Source organism: Aspergillus versicolor (assembly GCF_001890125.1).
Source record: "Aspergillus versicolor CBS 583.65 unplaced genomic scaffold ASPVEscaffold_3, whole genome shotgun sequence".
NCBI lineage: Eukaryota > Fungi > Ascomycota > Eurotiomycetes > Eurotiales > Aspergillaceae > Aspergillus > Aspergillus versicolor.
The window spans coordinates 1,139,438-1,151,739 of record NW_024467526.1 but is presented as its reverse complement, the minus strand read 5'-3'; the positions used below and the strand labels follow the sequence as shown (position 1 = coordinate 1,151,739).

Genomic DNA, 12,302 nt, shown 5'->3' with positions numbered 1-12,302 from the left:
TCAATGACTTGCCGTTTCCCCTTAAAGCTCAGTGAGTCCGACCTCAGAGGATGTCGCACCAGGCTACGAGGGCCGGGCAACAACGATGCACGATTGATTATGCAACCCGAGGTTTGGACGTCGATCTGAAGCGCTTACTGAGTATAAACTCCAACGGTTCAGTTTTCTGGGGTCTACGGTGGACATCTAGAATCGAGCCGTCAATCGCCACTCGGCAGCGATGTCTCGTCAGGATGAGGAAGACGAATCTACGTAGTATAGAGACTTGTCGGAGCACACAATCAGTCTGGTCCATTGAAAAACCGCATCTCTCGCTGAGTGTATTCTTTTGGGGGCACTCTATCCCAGGCCGAGGGCCCTTATCTTCCTTTCCATCATCTAAAGTTTGTCTCTTCAAATATTTCGTCCCTGTCTTGAACCTTGGATGTCTAGGTGGCTCCAATGTCTCCACCATTGAGGTGAACGCTGGCCCGCGCCTTGAAGCACGGCCCAAAGTCTCTGCGTCTCGGTGGACAGAAATAATGCCCTCGCATTTCCCCACGCCTTTTCCTCGCTGGACAGCGGGGAATCCGCCAAAGTCTCTTGCCCAGGTCTTAAACACCTCCCCAATTTGGACTTCGAAGACTCCTTTTCGTTCGTCTTCTTGACCGAGTACCCCAAGCGTGGTCGATATCCCATCGTCTTCTCTCTTCCTCGTGGCACTGACGACCTCCTAAATTTTATCATCAACGCAAACCACAGAGGCGCAGAGCCCCTCTGAGTCTGGGCTGGCGTAGAAGGTGATGTGTCAAGGTGACCAGTCAACCTATACAGCTCCATATCACAATAATACGGGGAGGCGATATCTAATAATTCCAATTCCAATGTTAAGTCAGAAAGGACTTCATAAATGGCGAATCGTGATCTTCATTAAGCGATATGACTAGTTAATACCCTCGTTTCAAGTTACAAATGGGAAAGGCCGCGACCAAGTTATTCATATCATTACGGCTTATCTGCCAGAACGCGATGGGCACTCTGGTCAGGGCGTTCAGGGGCAACGAAATATGAGACAGTGAGGCTTGACATGTGGTCAGACCATCAGGCCGTCAGTGAATGATCATGTCTCGGCAGTCGACCTCTTCTTCAGACCGTGGCCCGCATAGAGGTGCATGATCAAACCAAACCGAGTCAGCGTCGAGTTGATGGTCTGGACTTGAGTGCTCGGGTGCCTATATGCAATTTCAAGGCGACAGTCAGTTTTGGCTCTCGTTTTTTCGTCTGAACTCTTTTACAGAGGCTCGACTTGTTACATTCGGTAACAATATATATTTCTGCAAGGCATGCAACCTGCGATCGCCAAGACGAAACTTTTGGTTTCAATAGAGCGGCGCGCTTATTTGTACATCGTCAATAGAATCAATAAGATATTTCGTCATTATCCAGTCTTTCAGTGCTGTCAAAGAAGGTTTTTCTTCAATAAGTGCAGTGAGTGCAGTGAAGTTCCATGTTCTTTGTAATAGTACGAGAAGCGCCAATCTCCATAGCTAGCAGCGATAAAGGGTCCGTTGCAGAACCGAGGAACGTCGCGAGTCGTCGAATATGATCAAGGCTAAGACAAGCCCATCCTTTGGATTCTTTGTTCCTGGAGAAGCCGAAATATCAGAAAGCCAGCAGTCTACCAAAGAAAGATAACTATTGATAACTCGTTTCCCCGCAAAGCAACCGTGGACCCATCAGTGATTACATCATCACCAGCTAAAGATGGCGGAGTTCCGACCAGGCACCGCGCTTGCTGAGATGCCTCATGCATATCCCTCACGTCCAACATCGAATGACATTGAGCGGATCAAACTTTATATATAATTATCTTATATCTCAGAAGCAAACCAGCGGGTAAACTAGTGGGCTACTGGTTGACGGAATGGAGGGTCAGAACCCTTTGCTAGGCTCGCCCACGAGGTAACCTATAAGCTCCAAGCCCCACTCCAGCAGCATCTAAGATGAGAGACGAATACTGACACCTGCAGCGACCTGGGTTCGGAGCGTACGTCTCTTCTTCGGGACTACCAAGAGCCCGGGCATGAGAAGCGTCATGGTTTCTCTGAAGACTTAGACTCCGTTGACAATCGTCATCGATCTTCAAGAGCGCGTGGGAGCAAGTCAAGCCGATCATGGCTTGCCACGGCTTGTTATGCTATACTGTTCGCATTGGGAGCTCTTCTGTTCACGACTTCTGGGTATTTTGCATCATTTATGTTGAGTATGTCATTTCCAAGCCCACCCTTTCCTTCTGCCTTGTTAATGTGTCCTTTCACTCTGCAGAAGAACCATCAGATAACGAAACTCCACACACCGAGGCGCCCACCATCTGCCAGACCCCCGAATGTGTGAGCGCTGCCTCGGATATTCTTCGCAATCTAGACCCGAAATACGCCGATATCGATCCATGCACTGACTTTGACCAATATGTTTGTGGCGGATGGAGGGAGAACCACGATATGCGGTCAGACCAAGGCGCGATATTTTCAGGGACCTTTATGCAGGAGGCTTCCCAGGCTCGCCTTCGCCATCTACTTGAGACTTCTAGCCCTTCAGACCCCGCCGATTCGGATATCTTTGATAAACTAAAGTCCGGCTACAATGCATGTCTTGACGAAGATAGGGCTAAAAAGCGCGGTAATGAGCCATTGGAAAAGCTGTTACAAGATTTTGAGAAGATATATAGCCTGGACTCGGGATCGGAAGGCTCCGAAACTAGCCTGACTGATGCGGTGCTGCACCTTATTAAGTCAGGCGTTCGTGCTCTTGTCGAGTCTTCTGTCGGAGTGAGTTATTCCATCAACCATGACTCTCTCGTATTAAAGTTAACATTTCGATATAGCCTGACGACCGTGACCCGGATAATGTTGTACTTTTTGTAACGCCACCTAGGAATATTGGGCTTCCTGCGAGAGAGTACTATAATGATACACAGACTGTCAGCGATTATACTACGGTTGTCGAGAAGGTCCTCGGTGCATTTGTTAAGCACAAGAAAAAGAGTCACCTTTCTAAGGATGTCGTGGAATTCGAATCGAAATTGGCAAATGTCACACCAACTACACAGAGCCAAGAGGACATCACCCAGTACTACAACCCGCGCAGCATTGAGGAAACGAAGTTACTTTTGCCCCAGATTCTATTGTCTGATATTATTTCGGACTTGTCTCCTTCGGATTATGAAACTGATCGTCTGATTGTCGGTTCTCCATCGTACATGGAATCGTTGTCGAAAATATTAAATGAGACTCCTAGAGAAGTCATCCAGCACTTCTTCAAGTGGAAGATCATCCAGAATTACGCCGATTACATTGAGAGCGACGAACTTGAGCCTTTGCTTGAGTTCAACAATGTACTTGTTGGGAAAGATCCTAAAGCTAAGAAGGACCGGTGGCGAAAGTGTATTGGCGAATTGGATTACAGTCTAGGATGGATCCTAAGCCGATTTTACGTTACGGACTCGTTCTCCGAGGAGTCAAAGAAACTTGGGGACCAGGTTATTTCTGATATCAAGGAACGTTTCGTATTTACCTTGGACCAGACTAACTGGATGTCACCAGAAGTGAGGAAATTGGGTATACAGAAAGTTGGTAATATCATTCAAAAAATTGGGTACCCGACAAAGAGCCCCAATCTCATGGACCCGGCGGATGTGGACAAATATTACCAGAGCCTGTCCATTTCAAATGAGACCTTCTTTGAGAATGCGGTTGCCGCTGCGAGGTTCAAAACTGAACAAAACTGGGCAAAACTGGGAAAGAAGACCGACCGAGACGAGTGGGAAATGACAGCTCCCACCGTTAATGCATACTACAACCCTCCCGGCAACGAGATCGTGTTCCCTGCTGGGATCATGCAGCCACCGACTTTCCATGGACCAAATGCCCCATTATACTTGACGTACGGAGCATTTGGAGCGGTGAGTGGACACGAACTCTCCCACGGTAAGTTACGCCATCTAAACTTGTGCTGCCGGCTGTAAAGCAAGACTGACGTCAAGGTTATATAGCCTTCGATTCGACTGGACGACATTACGATGCGATAGGGAATTACACGGATTGGTGGGATGAGAAGACTGTGAAAGATTTTGAAGATCGTGCACAGTGCTTCATTGACCAATACTCAGAGTTTACAGTTCATGGAAAAGACTCCGAGCTTCATGTTAACGGGCGTCTAGTACAGGGAGAAAGCATTGCTGATAGTGGGGGAATTTCAGCGGCATTTCACGCTTGGTCTAAGCGAGATGAGGCCCATCCTGATCCCCAATTACCCGGTCTTTCCGAATTCAGCAAAGAGCAGCTCTTTTTCATCTCTTATGCAAACTGGTGGTGCAGCAAGACAACTCCTGAGGCTGCCCAGGAGGCCATATATAATGACCCCCACCCTCCTAAACCGGCGAGGATTATTGTAAGTCACGATTCATACCACACTATAATACTGCCAAAACTGACCTTTGCGTTAGGGAACAATGGCGGATTCCCTTGAGTTCCAGGAGGCGTTCAACTGCCCCAACAAGAAACCAAGGTGCAAGCTCTGGTAGCTGAAAGTCAATGCAGAGCGTCTTTTTTTTGCGTCGCATATAGGGATTGGTTTACTTGGATTGAATTATCTATCATTTTAGCTGAATCATTGGATATGGATCTACTTCGTGCCCGGTGAACCATGGCCCAGAACTGTAGGATGTAGGTAGGTAGACCCACGCTGCACGAGGCGAGTCACCGAGTCAGCTCGTTCTTTCATCTCAATCATTGGACATTGATTGGTTTATCTCTGCAACCGGAGGATCGCGACTGAGATGTGATGGATCGACCAACTAAAAGTGACCTTCACCGATACACTGCGAACTCGAACAAAGCAAGACCAGTTCAGGTTCAGTATGAGCCTCCCTCATTATGTAGATGCCAAGCCTGAGGCTGGTTCGGAGTAAGGGAATCAAAAACGACACTCCAACAAAGCGCTGAATTATGACCGGCGCCTGCCAGCTTGGTTCTCTGAATTTGCAGACTTTCATATCCGGATCGCCGCCGTAGCTTACTCGTAAACGTATACGGTGTGGACAGAGTGGAATAGACGGTGGCCACCCGACCGGACCCAATGACGAAATCTCCAGCTCCATCGGATTCAGCGGGAAAAGCAAAATATGGGGCAAAATTTTCCCACCTCCATAATAATACATCATCGTGGTAGGGAGGAACCGGCTCGGTGGTACGCAGGTCAGCGCCGAAAGAACCGAGGGGGAAATGTGATGTATCATTCTTTGACATTTCGAACCAGGGAGTGAGTGCGTCACTGGGGAACTGAAATTTGGGTGATGATTGACTGATTATTGTCCTTGAACAAAGACTCGATCTGATTCCAACGGGATGGAGATTCGGAGCTTCAGTTGGAGATTTAGTGTACTCAAGAATCAGTAGTGAAACCTTGTCGGGGACACCCTTACCGGATTGGTCGTTTGGCAGTTAACGGTTCGCCCGCGGTTGGGAACCGCCAGGTGCCTCCAGCCTCCAGCCTGACTCGTTTAAGACGGCCTGCCGACAATTGAGAGATTCCACCGTCATGACTCCAGGGATTGCAGGAGGTGATTGCCCCGCGAGACTGCCAGACGAGAGCGTGGAATAGTAATGATGATTGGCGCCTGCACTCCATGCAACTCCTGCTCCTTGACCGATCTTCTGCTCGTCTGCTCAATCTGTCTCGTAGTGGAGCCTCAGCCTTGAAATGGATCCGATCAGCTGACAGTCTGCAATGTGATTGATGCTTGGACGGGAAAGCAAGATGTTGCTCGTGGTTTGCTCCTCGAATTGATCAAGGACATCCTGGCCATTGTCTTTGTGCTGAGAGAATAAGCCGGAAAGCTAAGTGAGGCGATCACGGCTTCACCCCTCCCTGTCGAAAACTGGCGGGATCTGCTCGCTGTTCCCGCGCTTTCGTGCCATGGGTCGAATTGCTGGAGACATTTTAGGCTTCCTTCCCCTTCGCACCGTTTCCCCGGCTGAGCTGAGTCGTGGCCATCCAGCTGTTGTGGGTTTGGTTCCGCTCTCCTGGAACCACCGTTCCGCAGGCTAACAAAACAAATCCTAGTACTAACGCTCCTGATCCTCGCGCATCCTCGCGGTCGCTTCGCCTCGCCTCGCCTCACGTATCCCATCACGCGGCTGCTTGGCCTTTCGCTCTTTCGCTTCCTTCGCTTTCTCGCGTCCTTTTCAACTCCCTCGACCGTCGCTTTGGTTCTCGACGTCACACCATCCATCGGCTGCCTGATTTCAACTTCAAGCCTCGACTCCTATCCTGCCGCGCGAGTCGTACCCGCCCTGCCTCTTGTCGGTCCGAGCTTCGAACGGAGAACTTCGACAGCGCCGAGCGAACCGCGTCCATGCTTGCGATTCGTTGCGTATAAAACCTGTCTTCTCCTGAGCCTGGTCATGTCGTTGCACAGGCACACACTCTGTTCCCAGTTCGGGTTGTTTACCCCCCTGTATCCTATCACCATCAAGCCTTTTTGGTGAAAAAAAAAAGAAAAAAGGGCCAGCTTGCAAGGGGGACAGGAGTTCTTGATTTGGGGCTACCGGCCTGCGGTCTCTGTGCATTACATAGTGCTGCACCATGGGTCCCAGTGTGGCTGGCCTTGATGACAGCCCGAAAAAGTCGGAGGAGGTGCACATCAATAGTTCCTCAGCCCCAGCAGGCAAGGATTCGAAGTCGAATGCGCCCGCAAGAATTCCGTACGTCACATCTGCTTTACGACGCGCCCATACCGTTGCACAAGGGAAGAATATTGCGAAGAAAACAAACATTAGCTCGAAGGCGGCTCTTCCTTTGATTAGTACCAAAGACAGCCATGAATTACTGCGGAGACGGTCTTTTAAGCAACTGGATTCCCAGAAGACCCAGACCCCGCGCGAGACCTTTTCTGGAGCCAGGGAGTCTAGTCATTTCACCGTGGGAAATGTAGGCCAAAACGGTAAAATATTTCTCAGGTATGGTCCGCGTTCTGCTTCTTCGTGTGTATTTCTTGGTGTCACAACCGCTTAAAGCAAACACTAACATCCTCTTACTGACTAGGCCTGTTCGGAATTTGTCTCGCAAAGAGTCTCCTCGTACGCCAACTACTCCATCGGGTAACCAATTGAAGCCGGAATACCTTCAACCAAAACACCTAGGTGATAATAAGAAGCGTGAGCCCTCACGATGGTCCAATTCACAACTGTCTGAGTTACGCTTCGAAAGTGGAGAGAATGACGGGGACGTTGCCTCGATAAACTCAAATATGTCTCTGTCTGGGTCACACCCTCAGACTCGGCAACCTGCACTTCAAAGGGCCCATTCATTCTCTACAATCTCGGAGCAACAGTCGGTATCGCGCGCCGGAGAGAACAAGGAGCTTCGGGTTATTATCGACCGGCCTGACACTAGACCCAAGTCAGCGGATGGGTCTTCCCTTGGACACCTAGAAGTTCCGATCCCGAATTATCACCTGGGTATCACGCGGTTTAACACGGCGGACAATGTTTTACAAAACTCGACGCTTTCAATGGAAACATGGAACTCTAGAGCCGCTCACAACACCTACTTGCATGACGGGGTTCATCATTCGTTTGCCCCCTCTATATTTTCCGGGGTATCTGCCATGGATTTAAGCCGAAGTGCTGCCGTGAGCCCCGACCCGGTAGTGTACGATCCTGGCGATACCATCAAGCCGTCAATTTTCGAGAAATTGGTGACGGTGATGGATGACGAGTCCGTCGTCCGCTACGTCTCTGGTACTAAAAATATTAGTGCTGCTACACCTGCGCGCATTGTTGCACAGATATCTTCCGAGTCCTTTATGGACTATGAGCTTGTGTCGGATTTCTTCCTTACCTTCCGAACCTACCTTTCCGCTGGGTCTTTGCTCTCTCTTTTGCTAGCACGTCTCCAATGGGCGATCAATCGACTCCAAGAAGATGGGAGGATCATTAGAATTCGCACATTTGCGGCCCTGCGCCATTGGATCTTGAATTACTTTGTCGATGATTTCGTCCCGGATTTCAAATTGCGCTCTCACTTTTGTGAGACTATCAATCGTTTATATGACGGTGTCAAGGCTCGCCAGGGCGGCGGGATGAGCGACCTGAAAATTCTAATTGACCTCAAGCGATGTTGGCATGGCAAGTGCTCAAATTATTGGGATATACCAGATAATCATGTTCCTCATAATATCCCGGACCGCCCTATTGACCCTGGTGGTGATGAACCGGCTGTGGGCGACGACTTGCAGAACGTCGCGCCAACACATGGCACCCAAATGCCTGGGTCAGAATCTAGGAACCGGCCGCTCTTAGCCCATCACGATCGAAACGATTCCTCTACTACCGCAAAGAGTATGCCGGCATCAGCTAGCAGTGATTGGAGCGCTCCTGCAATCTCCTGTTCATTGCCACCTAAATCCAAATCACCCAAGCGCCATTCCATGCCCTTCTCGTCAAATGCGCCTCATCCAGTGCCTGTTATACCCAGGCCAATAGGTTCGTCACAGGCCCCTACAACCCCGTTGTCGCCCATTAGCGCGAGGCGCATCCCGTGCTATGGTCATGCACACAAGCGCAGCGGGAGTTTCTCCGACTCGGTTCGAGACGACAGAGCTCCGGTCTCGCTACCAAACATCGATAATAATAGTTCCTTCTCATCGCAAGAGCCTTGTTATCTCGGCGGTTTGATACGCGGCGAGCTATATCCTCCCGTGGAGTCATACATGACGATGATGGCGCCACCATCTCCACCTCTCCCGTCTTTGTCGACTGGTACGCATATGGACCGCCGAAATACGGATGGTCCTACGAAGCCTGGCTCTTCGGGATCGGGTGTAAAGACGATCATTGGCTCTATTCGTCGAGCCTTTAATGGTAAGAACCCAACACCCGGTGTCGCTGCACGTCCCGTGAATGGATTGTCAACTCGAGGCAAGACCTCCGCACTCCCAACAAATGTCGCATTCCAGTCCGACTTATATCGAGACAAAAGGACTGCTCCGCAGACGAAGAAGCCGGCTAGAATTGACCTTCTTTGTGATGAGGCCCTGCAGCAATACCGTCGGGCATCTGGCGAGAATGTCGATTCACCGGCAATTAACGAGCTAGTGCAGCGACCTCTTGGCCAGAATCCTCCTGAAGTACCGCAAACCTTCCTTTTACCCCCGCATGACACCAAAACCCAAAGCCGCTTAACGGATGGCAGTGAATCCATAGTCATCGTGGATGACACTGGCACGGCGATACCTGTTATGTCGGGGGGTGTAGGTCTTGACAGGGCCCCTATGTTTCTAACTGCGGAAAACCCCCCTACCACTCCTACAGCCCGTACGTTCCTTGCGTCGTCTCGAGGATCTACACTTGGAGCCGATGAGTATTCACTGCCCATTTATTATGACGAAGCTAGCACGAGACAGTCAAGGAAAAGCTCCATGCTTTATGGACATCCTCGGAACCCGGCATCGCGCAGATCTATGTCCATTGACAGGGGCTCGTCTTTTTGGAAAACACCTTCTCAATCCATGCGCCTCCGGAAATATGCTTCATTTCAGAGTGGATTTTCGAGGAATCGCCCTGCCTTCGGTAGTGAGTTTGGTAGCTCCGCAGGTGGGTCAAGTGTTCTTGATCTCGCAAATAAACATGCCGGACCTACACTTCGGAGGCGACCTGGAGGCGACTTGCGCCGGATGAAAACTGGGGTCGATGCCCAATCAATTCCCGATTCGGCCTCAGTTTGGTCTGAGGTGACCTACCAAAGCTCTGTTGCTGACAGTACAGCTAAAATCGCGGAGAAGGCTTCGAGACCTCAAACAAGCCTTGTCCCTCCAAAGCCTCGGTTTTCGCTCTTGAAAACAAACTCGTCCCAGCTTATTCGCCGTTCTTTCGAGTCCGCAATCGCACGCTTTGCGCAGATTCCCGACGACGAGGATGGGGGCATTGAATCCGCCCTGTTGAAACTTGAAGGCAAATGGGAGGGCGAGCAAATTGATAATGCGACAAATGCTACTGCTGGACCAAGTCAGTCCCAGGAGCGCACCAACAACCGGGGTCGCTTACGTGAAGGACTAATTCCCCGTGATGTTTACTCCCGCTCTAGCACGCCCGCACAAAGCCACCAGAGACTTGGCGATGATCTGACATACGCGCAAGTTCAAGCGCGGATTCTCAATTCCAGACCTTACTCAGAGTCAATCGTAGACTCGGAGGATTCTTACAGCTCTATCCCACTGTTGGAGCGAGGACTAAGTGATGAATCCATGAAGAAGCCGGTGCCGGATGAAGCGTCTGGCCCACATGCCGTACTCCGTCCCATCCCAGTGGCTGGGGAGAGATTGGACAGAGAATCATCGCATCCTTCTATTGACATGATAAAGAAAACGGAGAGTATGAAGCGTATCCCTAGGGGATCAACTCTCCCTGTGCCTCATCATAAAAGCAGAGTGTCTCGCCTGTCTGGCCTATCCTCTGAGCTTTCGGTCGACGTAATTGACTCGAAGGAGGTGGCAGAGGCGCGTTTATCGTTCGATACGCGTAGCCTCAATGAGTCGTCTGCTACGATACCTCCTCATCCCCTTGCGCACCCGCCATCGCCACCGATGACAGTCCAGAACCATCGTTCTGTACACTCATATCGAGCTTCCTTGAACCCAGACCTTGCTAAAGCCCAACCCCTGACCCCTGATCCGTCACCAATAAACAAAGCCGGGAAAAGAGTAAATCTCCCGTCTTTGGATATGAAGCAAGTGTCTGGTGATGTTCTCTGTCGGTCGGAAGCAGACCATCATCCTTCGGTTCTCACAACAGCCCCAGGCGCTCAGCATGTACCTTTCGTTCTCTCATGCGAATCCCATATCCTGGCTCAACAATTCACATTCGTCGAGATGGCTGCTCTTGGTGAAGTGGATTGGAGAGATCTTGTTGATATGAAGTGGAACAGTGGGCCTCCTTTCACCACAAGCTGGGTACAGTTTCTCATCGATGATGACCGCCGAGGTATCGATCTCGTAGTGGGACGTTTCAATCTGATGGTGAAATGGGTCCTATCGGAGATTGTTCTTACCCTGGATATCAATGAGCGAGCGCGTACCATTTCTAAATTCATCCACACTGCGGCTCATGCTCGGAGAATATGCAACTATGCTACAATGCTACAGATTGCCATTGCACTCACTTCAACCGACTGCTCCCGACTCCAAAGCACATGGGCTATAGTGTCGCTCGGTGATCGGCAGATGTTAAAAGACTTGGAGTTACTCATTCAGCCAGTCCGCAATTTCCATGATCTTCGTGTTGAGATGGAAACTGCGAATGTGCAAGAGGGCTGCATTCCGTTTGTTGGTATGTTCCTTTTTTTTTAGACTCGAGCCCTATCACTACCCGCTGGACAAGGACTAACTGGAATTTGTAGGACTCTACATCCACGATCTTACATATAACGCTCAAAAGCCAGCGCAGGTGGCAGCTACCCGGGAGGGCGAGCCATTGATCAATTTTGAGCGCTATCGGACAACGGCGAGAATTGTTAAGAGTCTCCTCCGACTAATTGATGCAAGCACAAAATACAACGTCGAACCGATCCCTGGCATCGTTGAACGCGCGCTTTGGATCGCATCGCTCTCTGAGGAGCAGATTCAACTTCGCAGCAAGCTCCTGGTATAACGATTTACGGGCGAACGTGGGCCATACGCAAAACGCTGTTTAGCAAGTCTACCAGCCTCCTTACTATAATTTTCTCTTCTTCTTTTTCGGTATATACCGCCTGCATAATACCCCCTCATATTTCCCAATATTTTGGCGTTTAGCGATTGATATCCCTGGTGAACTTGTTATTTGCAAACATGGACGGGGTTTTGGTCTTGAATTATAATGTATAGTAGCCATTTATTCTCAGCATTGTACTAAATTGTTTATGATGCTACCTTTTCAGACAAAATGCGTAGCTTCAAAGTCCTTACTTTTCCAGTGTTGCACCCTAAGGAAATTATTATTAAGGAGCAGCCAGATAAGTAATTAAAACAACGGACCCTGTAATGAAACTTGGGGCCCAATGGGTGAGGCAGTGGAGGAGTTGTTCCGGGAATTGCATCACTGGCACTCTTGATCTACGTAGTCACTGTCAATCATCGTCAGGAACACCGTCCCTGCCCTCCGCCCGCCCTCTTCTCTTTCGTCCCGTGCTTCCCACGTAACTCCGCCGCCCTCGCTGGGTTTTCACGCCTGGTTCTGACATATTTCCCGGATATCCTCCCCATGGAGCTAGTGCTCCCCTCATCG

General features: G+C 50.0%; 4 protein-coding genes across 4 annotated transcripts; 2 read left to right on the top strand and 2 right to left on the bottom strand.

Annotated features, from left to right (window-relative positions):
* Window positions 1–1,423: 1,423 nt before the first annotated feature.
* Window positions 1,424–4,993, top strand: ASPVEDRAFT_39363 (M13 family metallopeptidase). Its single transcript, XM_040811905.1, has 6 exons — window positions 1,424–1,941; window positions 2,010–2,242; window positions 2,305–2,807; window positions 2,864–3,965; window positions 4,031–4,428; window positions 4,484–4,993. Exons 1-6 carry the CDS (start codon window positions 1,904–1,906, stop codon window positions 4,559–4,561), a joined length of 2,352 nt encoding a protein of 783 aa, XP_040665743.1. The 5' UTR covers window positions 1,424–1,903; the 3' UTR covers window positions 4,562–4,993.
* Window positions 4,800–6,049, bottom strand: ASPVEDRAFT_538422 (uncharacterized protein). The gene is made up of 4 exons (XM_040814848.1): window positions 5,462–6,049; window positions 5,182–5,370; window positions 5,065–5,131; window positions 4,800–4,907 (listed from the first exon to the last, which is right to left on the bottom strand). The coding sequence occupies exons 1-4, from the start codon at window positions 5,665–5,667 to the stop codon at window positions 4,893–4,895; spliced, it is 477 nt and encodes a 158-aa protein (XP_040665742.1). The 5' UTR covers window positions 5,668–6,049; the 3' UTR covers window positions 4,800–4,892.
* Window positions 5,513–6,448, bottom strand: ASPVEDRAFT_538411 (uncharacterized protein). Its single transcript, XM_040814847.1, has one exon. The coding sequence runs from the start codon at window positions 6,269–6,271 to the stop codon at window positions 5,750–5,752; it is 522 nt and encodes a 173-aa protein (XP_040665741.1). The 5' UTR covers window positions 6,272–6,448; the 3' UTR covers window positions 5,513–5,749.
* Window positions 6,449–6,624: 176 nt separating this feature from the next.
* On the top strand, window positions 6,625–11,687 carry ASPVEDRAFT_51261 (mitotic regulator LTE1; the record flags this gene model as incomplete). Its single annotated transcript, XM_040814443.1, has 3 exons — window positions 6,625–6,998; window positions 7,084–11,366; window positions 11,437–11,687. The coding sequence occupies 3 exons, from the start codon at window positions 6,625–6,627 to the stop codon at window positions 11,685–11,687; spliced, it is 4,908 nt and encodes a 1,635-aa protein (XP_040665740.1).
* Window positions 11,688–12,302: the final 615 nt, after the last annotated feature.

Excerpts from the sequence above, each read along its gene's own strand:
- ASPVEDRAFT_538411 (XM_040814847.1), bottom strand. The coding sequence starts at position 6,271 with ATGGATGGTGTGACGTCGAGAACCAAAGCGACGGTCGAGGGAGTTGAA.
- ASPVEDRAFT_538422 (XM_040814848.1), bottom strand. The coding sequence starts at position 5,667 with ATGGAGTGCAGGCGCCAATCATCATTACTATTCCACGCTCTCGTCTGG. Across the intron at positions 5,371-5,461 it reads ACTGCCAAACGACCAATCCG|ATCGAGTCTTTGTTCAAGGA; the intron begins GTAAGGGTGTCC and ends CGTTGGAATCAG. Across the intron at positions 5,132-5,181 it reads GATGATGTATTATTATGGAG|CTGGAGATTTCGTCATTGGG; the intron begins GTGGGAAAATTT and ends AATCCGATGGAG.
- ASPVEDRAFT_39363 (XM_040811905.1), top strand. The coding sequence starts at position 1,904 with ATGGAGGGTCAGAACCCTTTGCTAGGCTCGCCCACGAG. Across the intron at positions 1,942-2,009 it reads TTGCTAGGCTCGCCCACGAG|CGACCTGGGTTCGGAGCGTA; the intron begins GTAACCTATAAG and ends TGACACCTGCAG. Across the intron at positions 4,429-4,483 it reads CTAAACCGGCGAGGATTATT|GGAACAATGGCGGATTCCCT; the intron begins GTAAGTCACGAT and ends CCTTTGCGTTAG.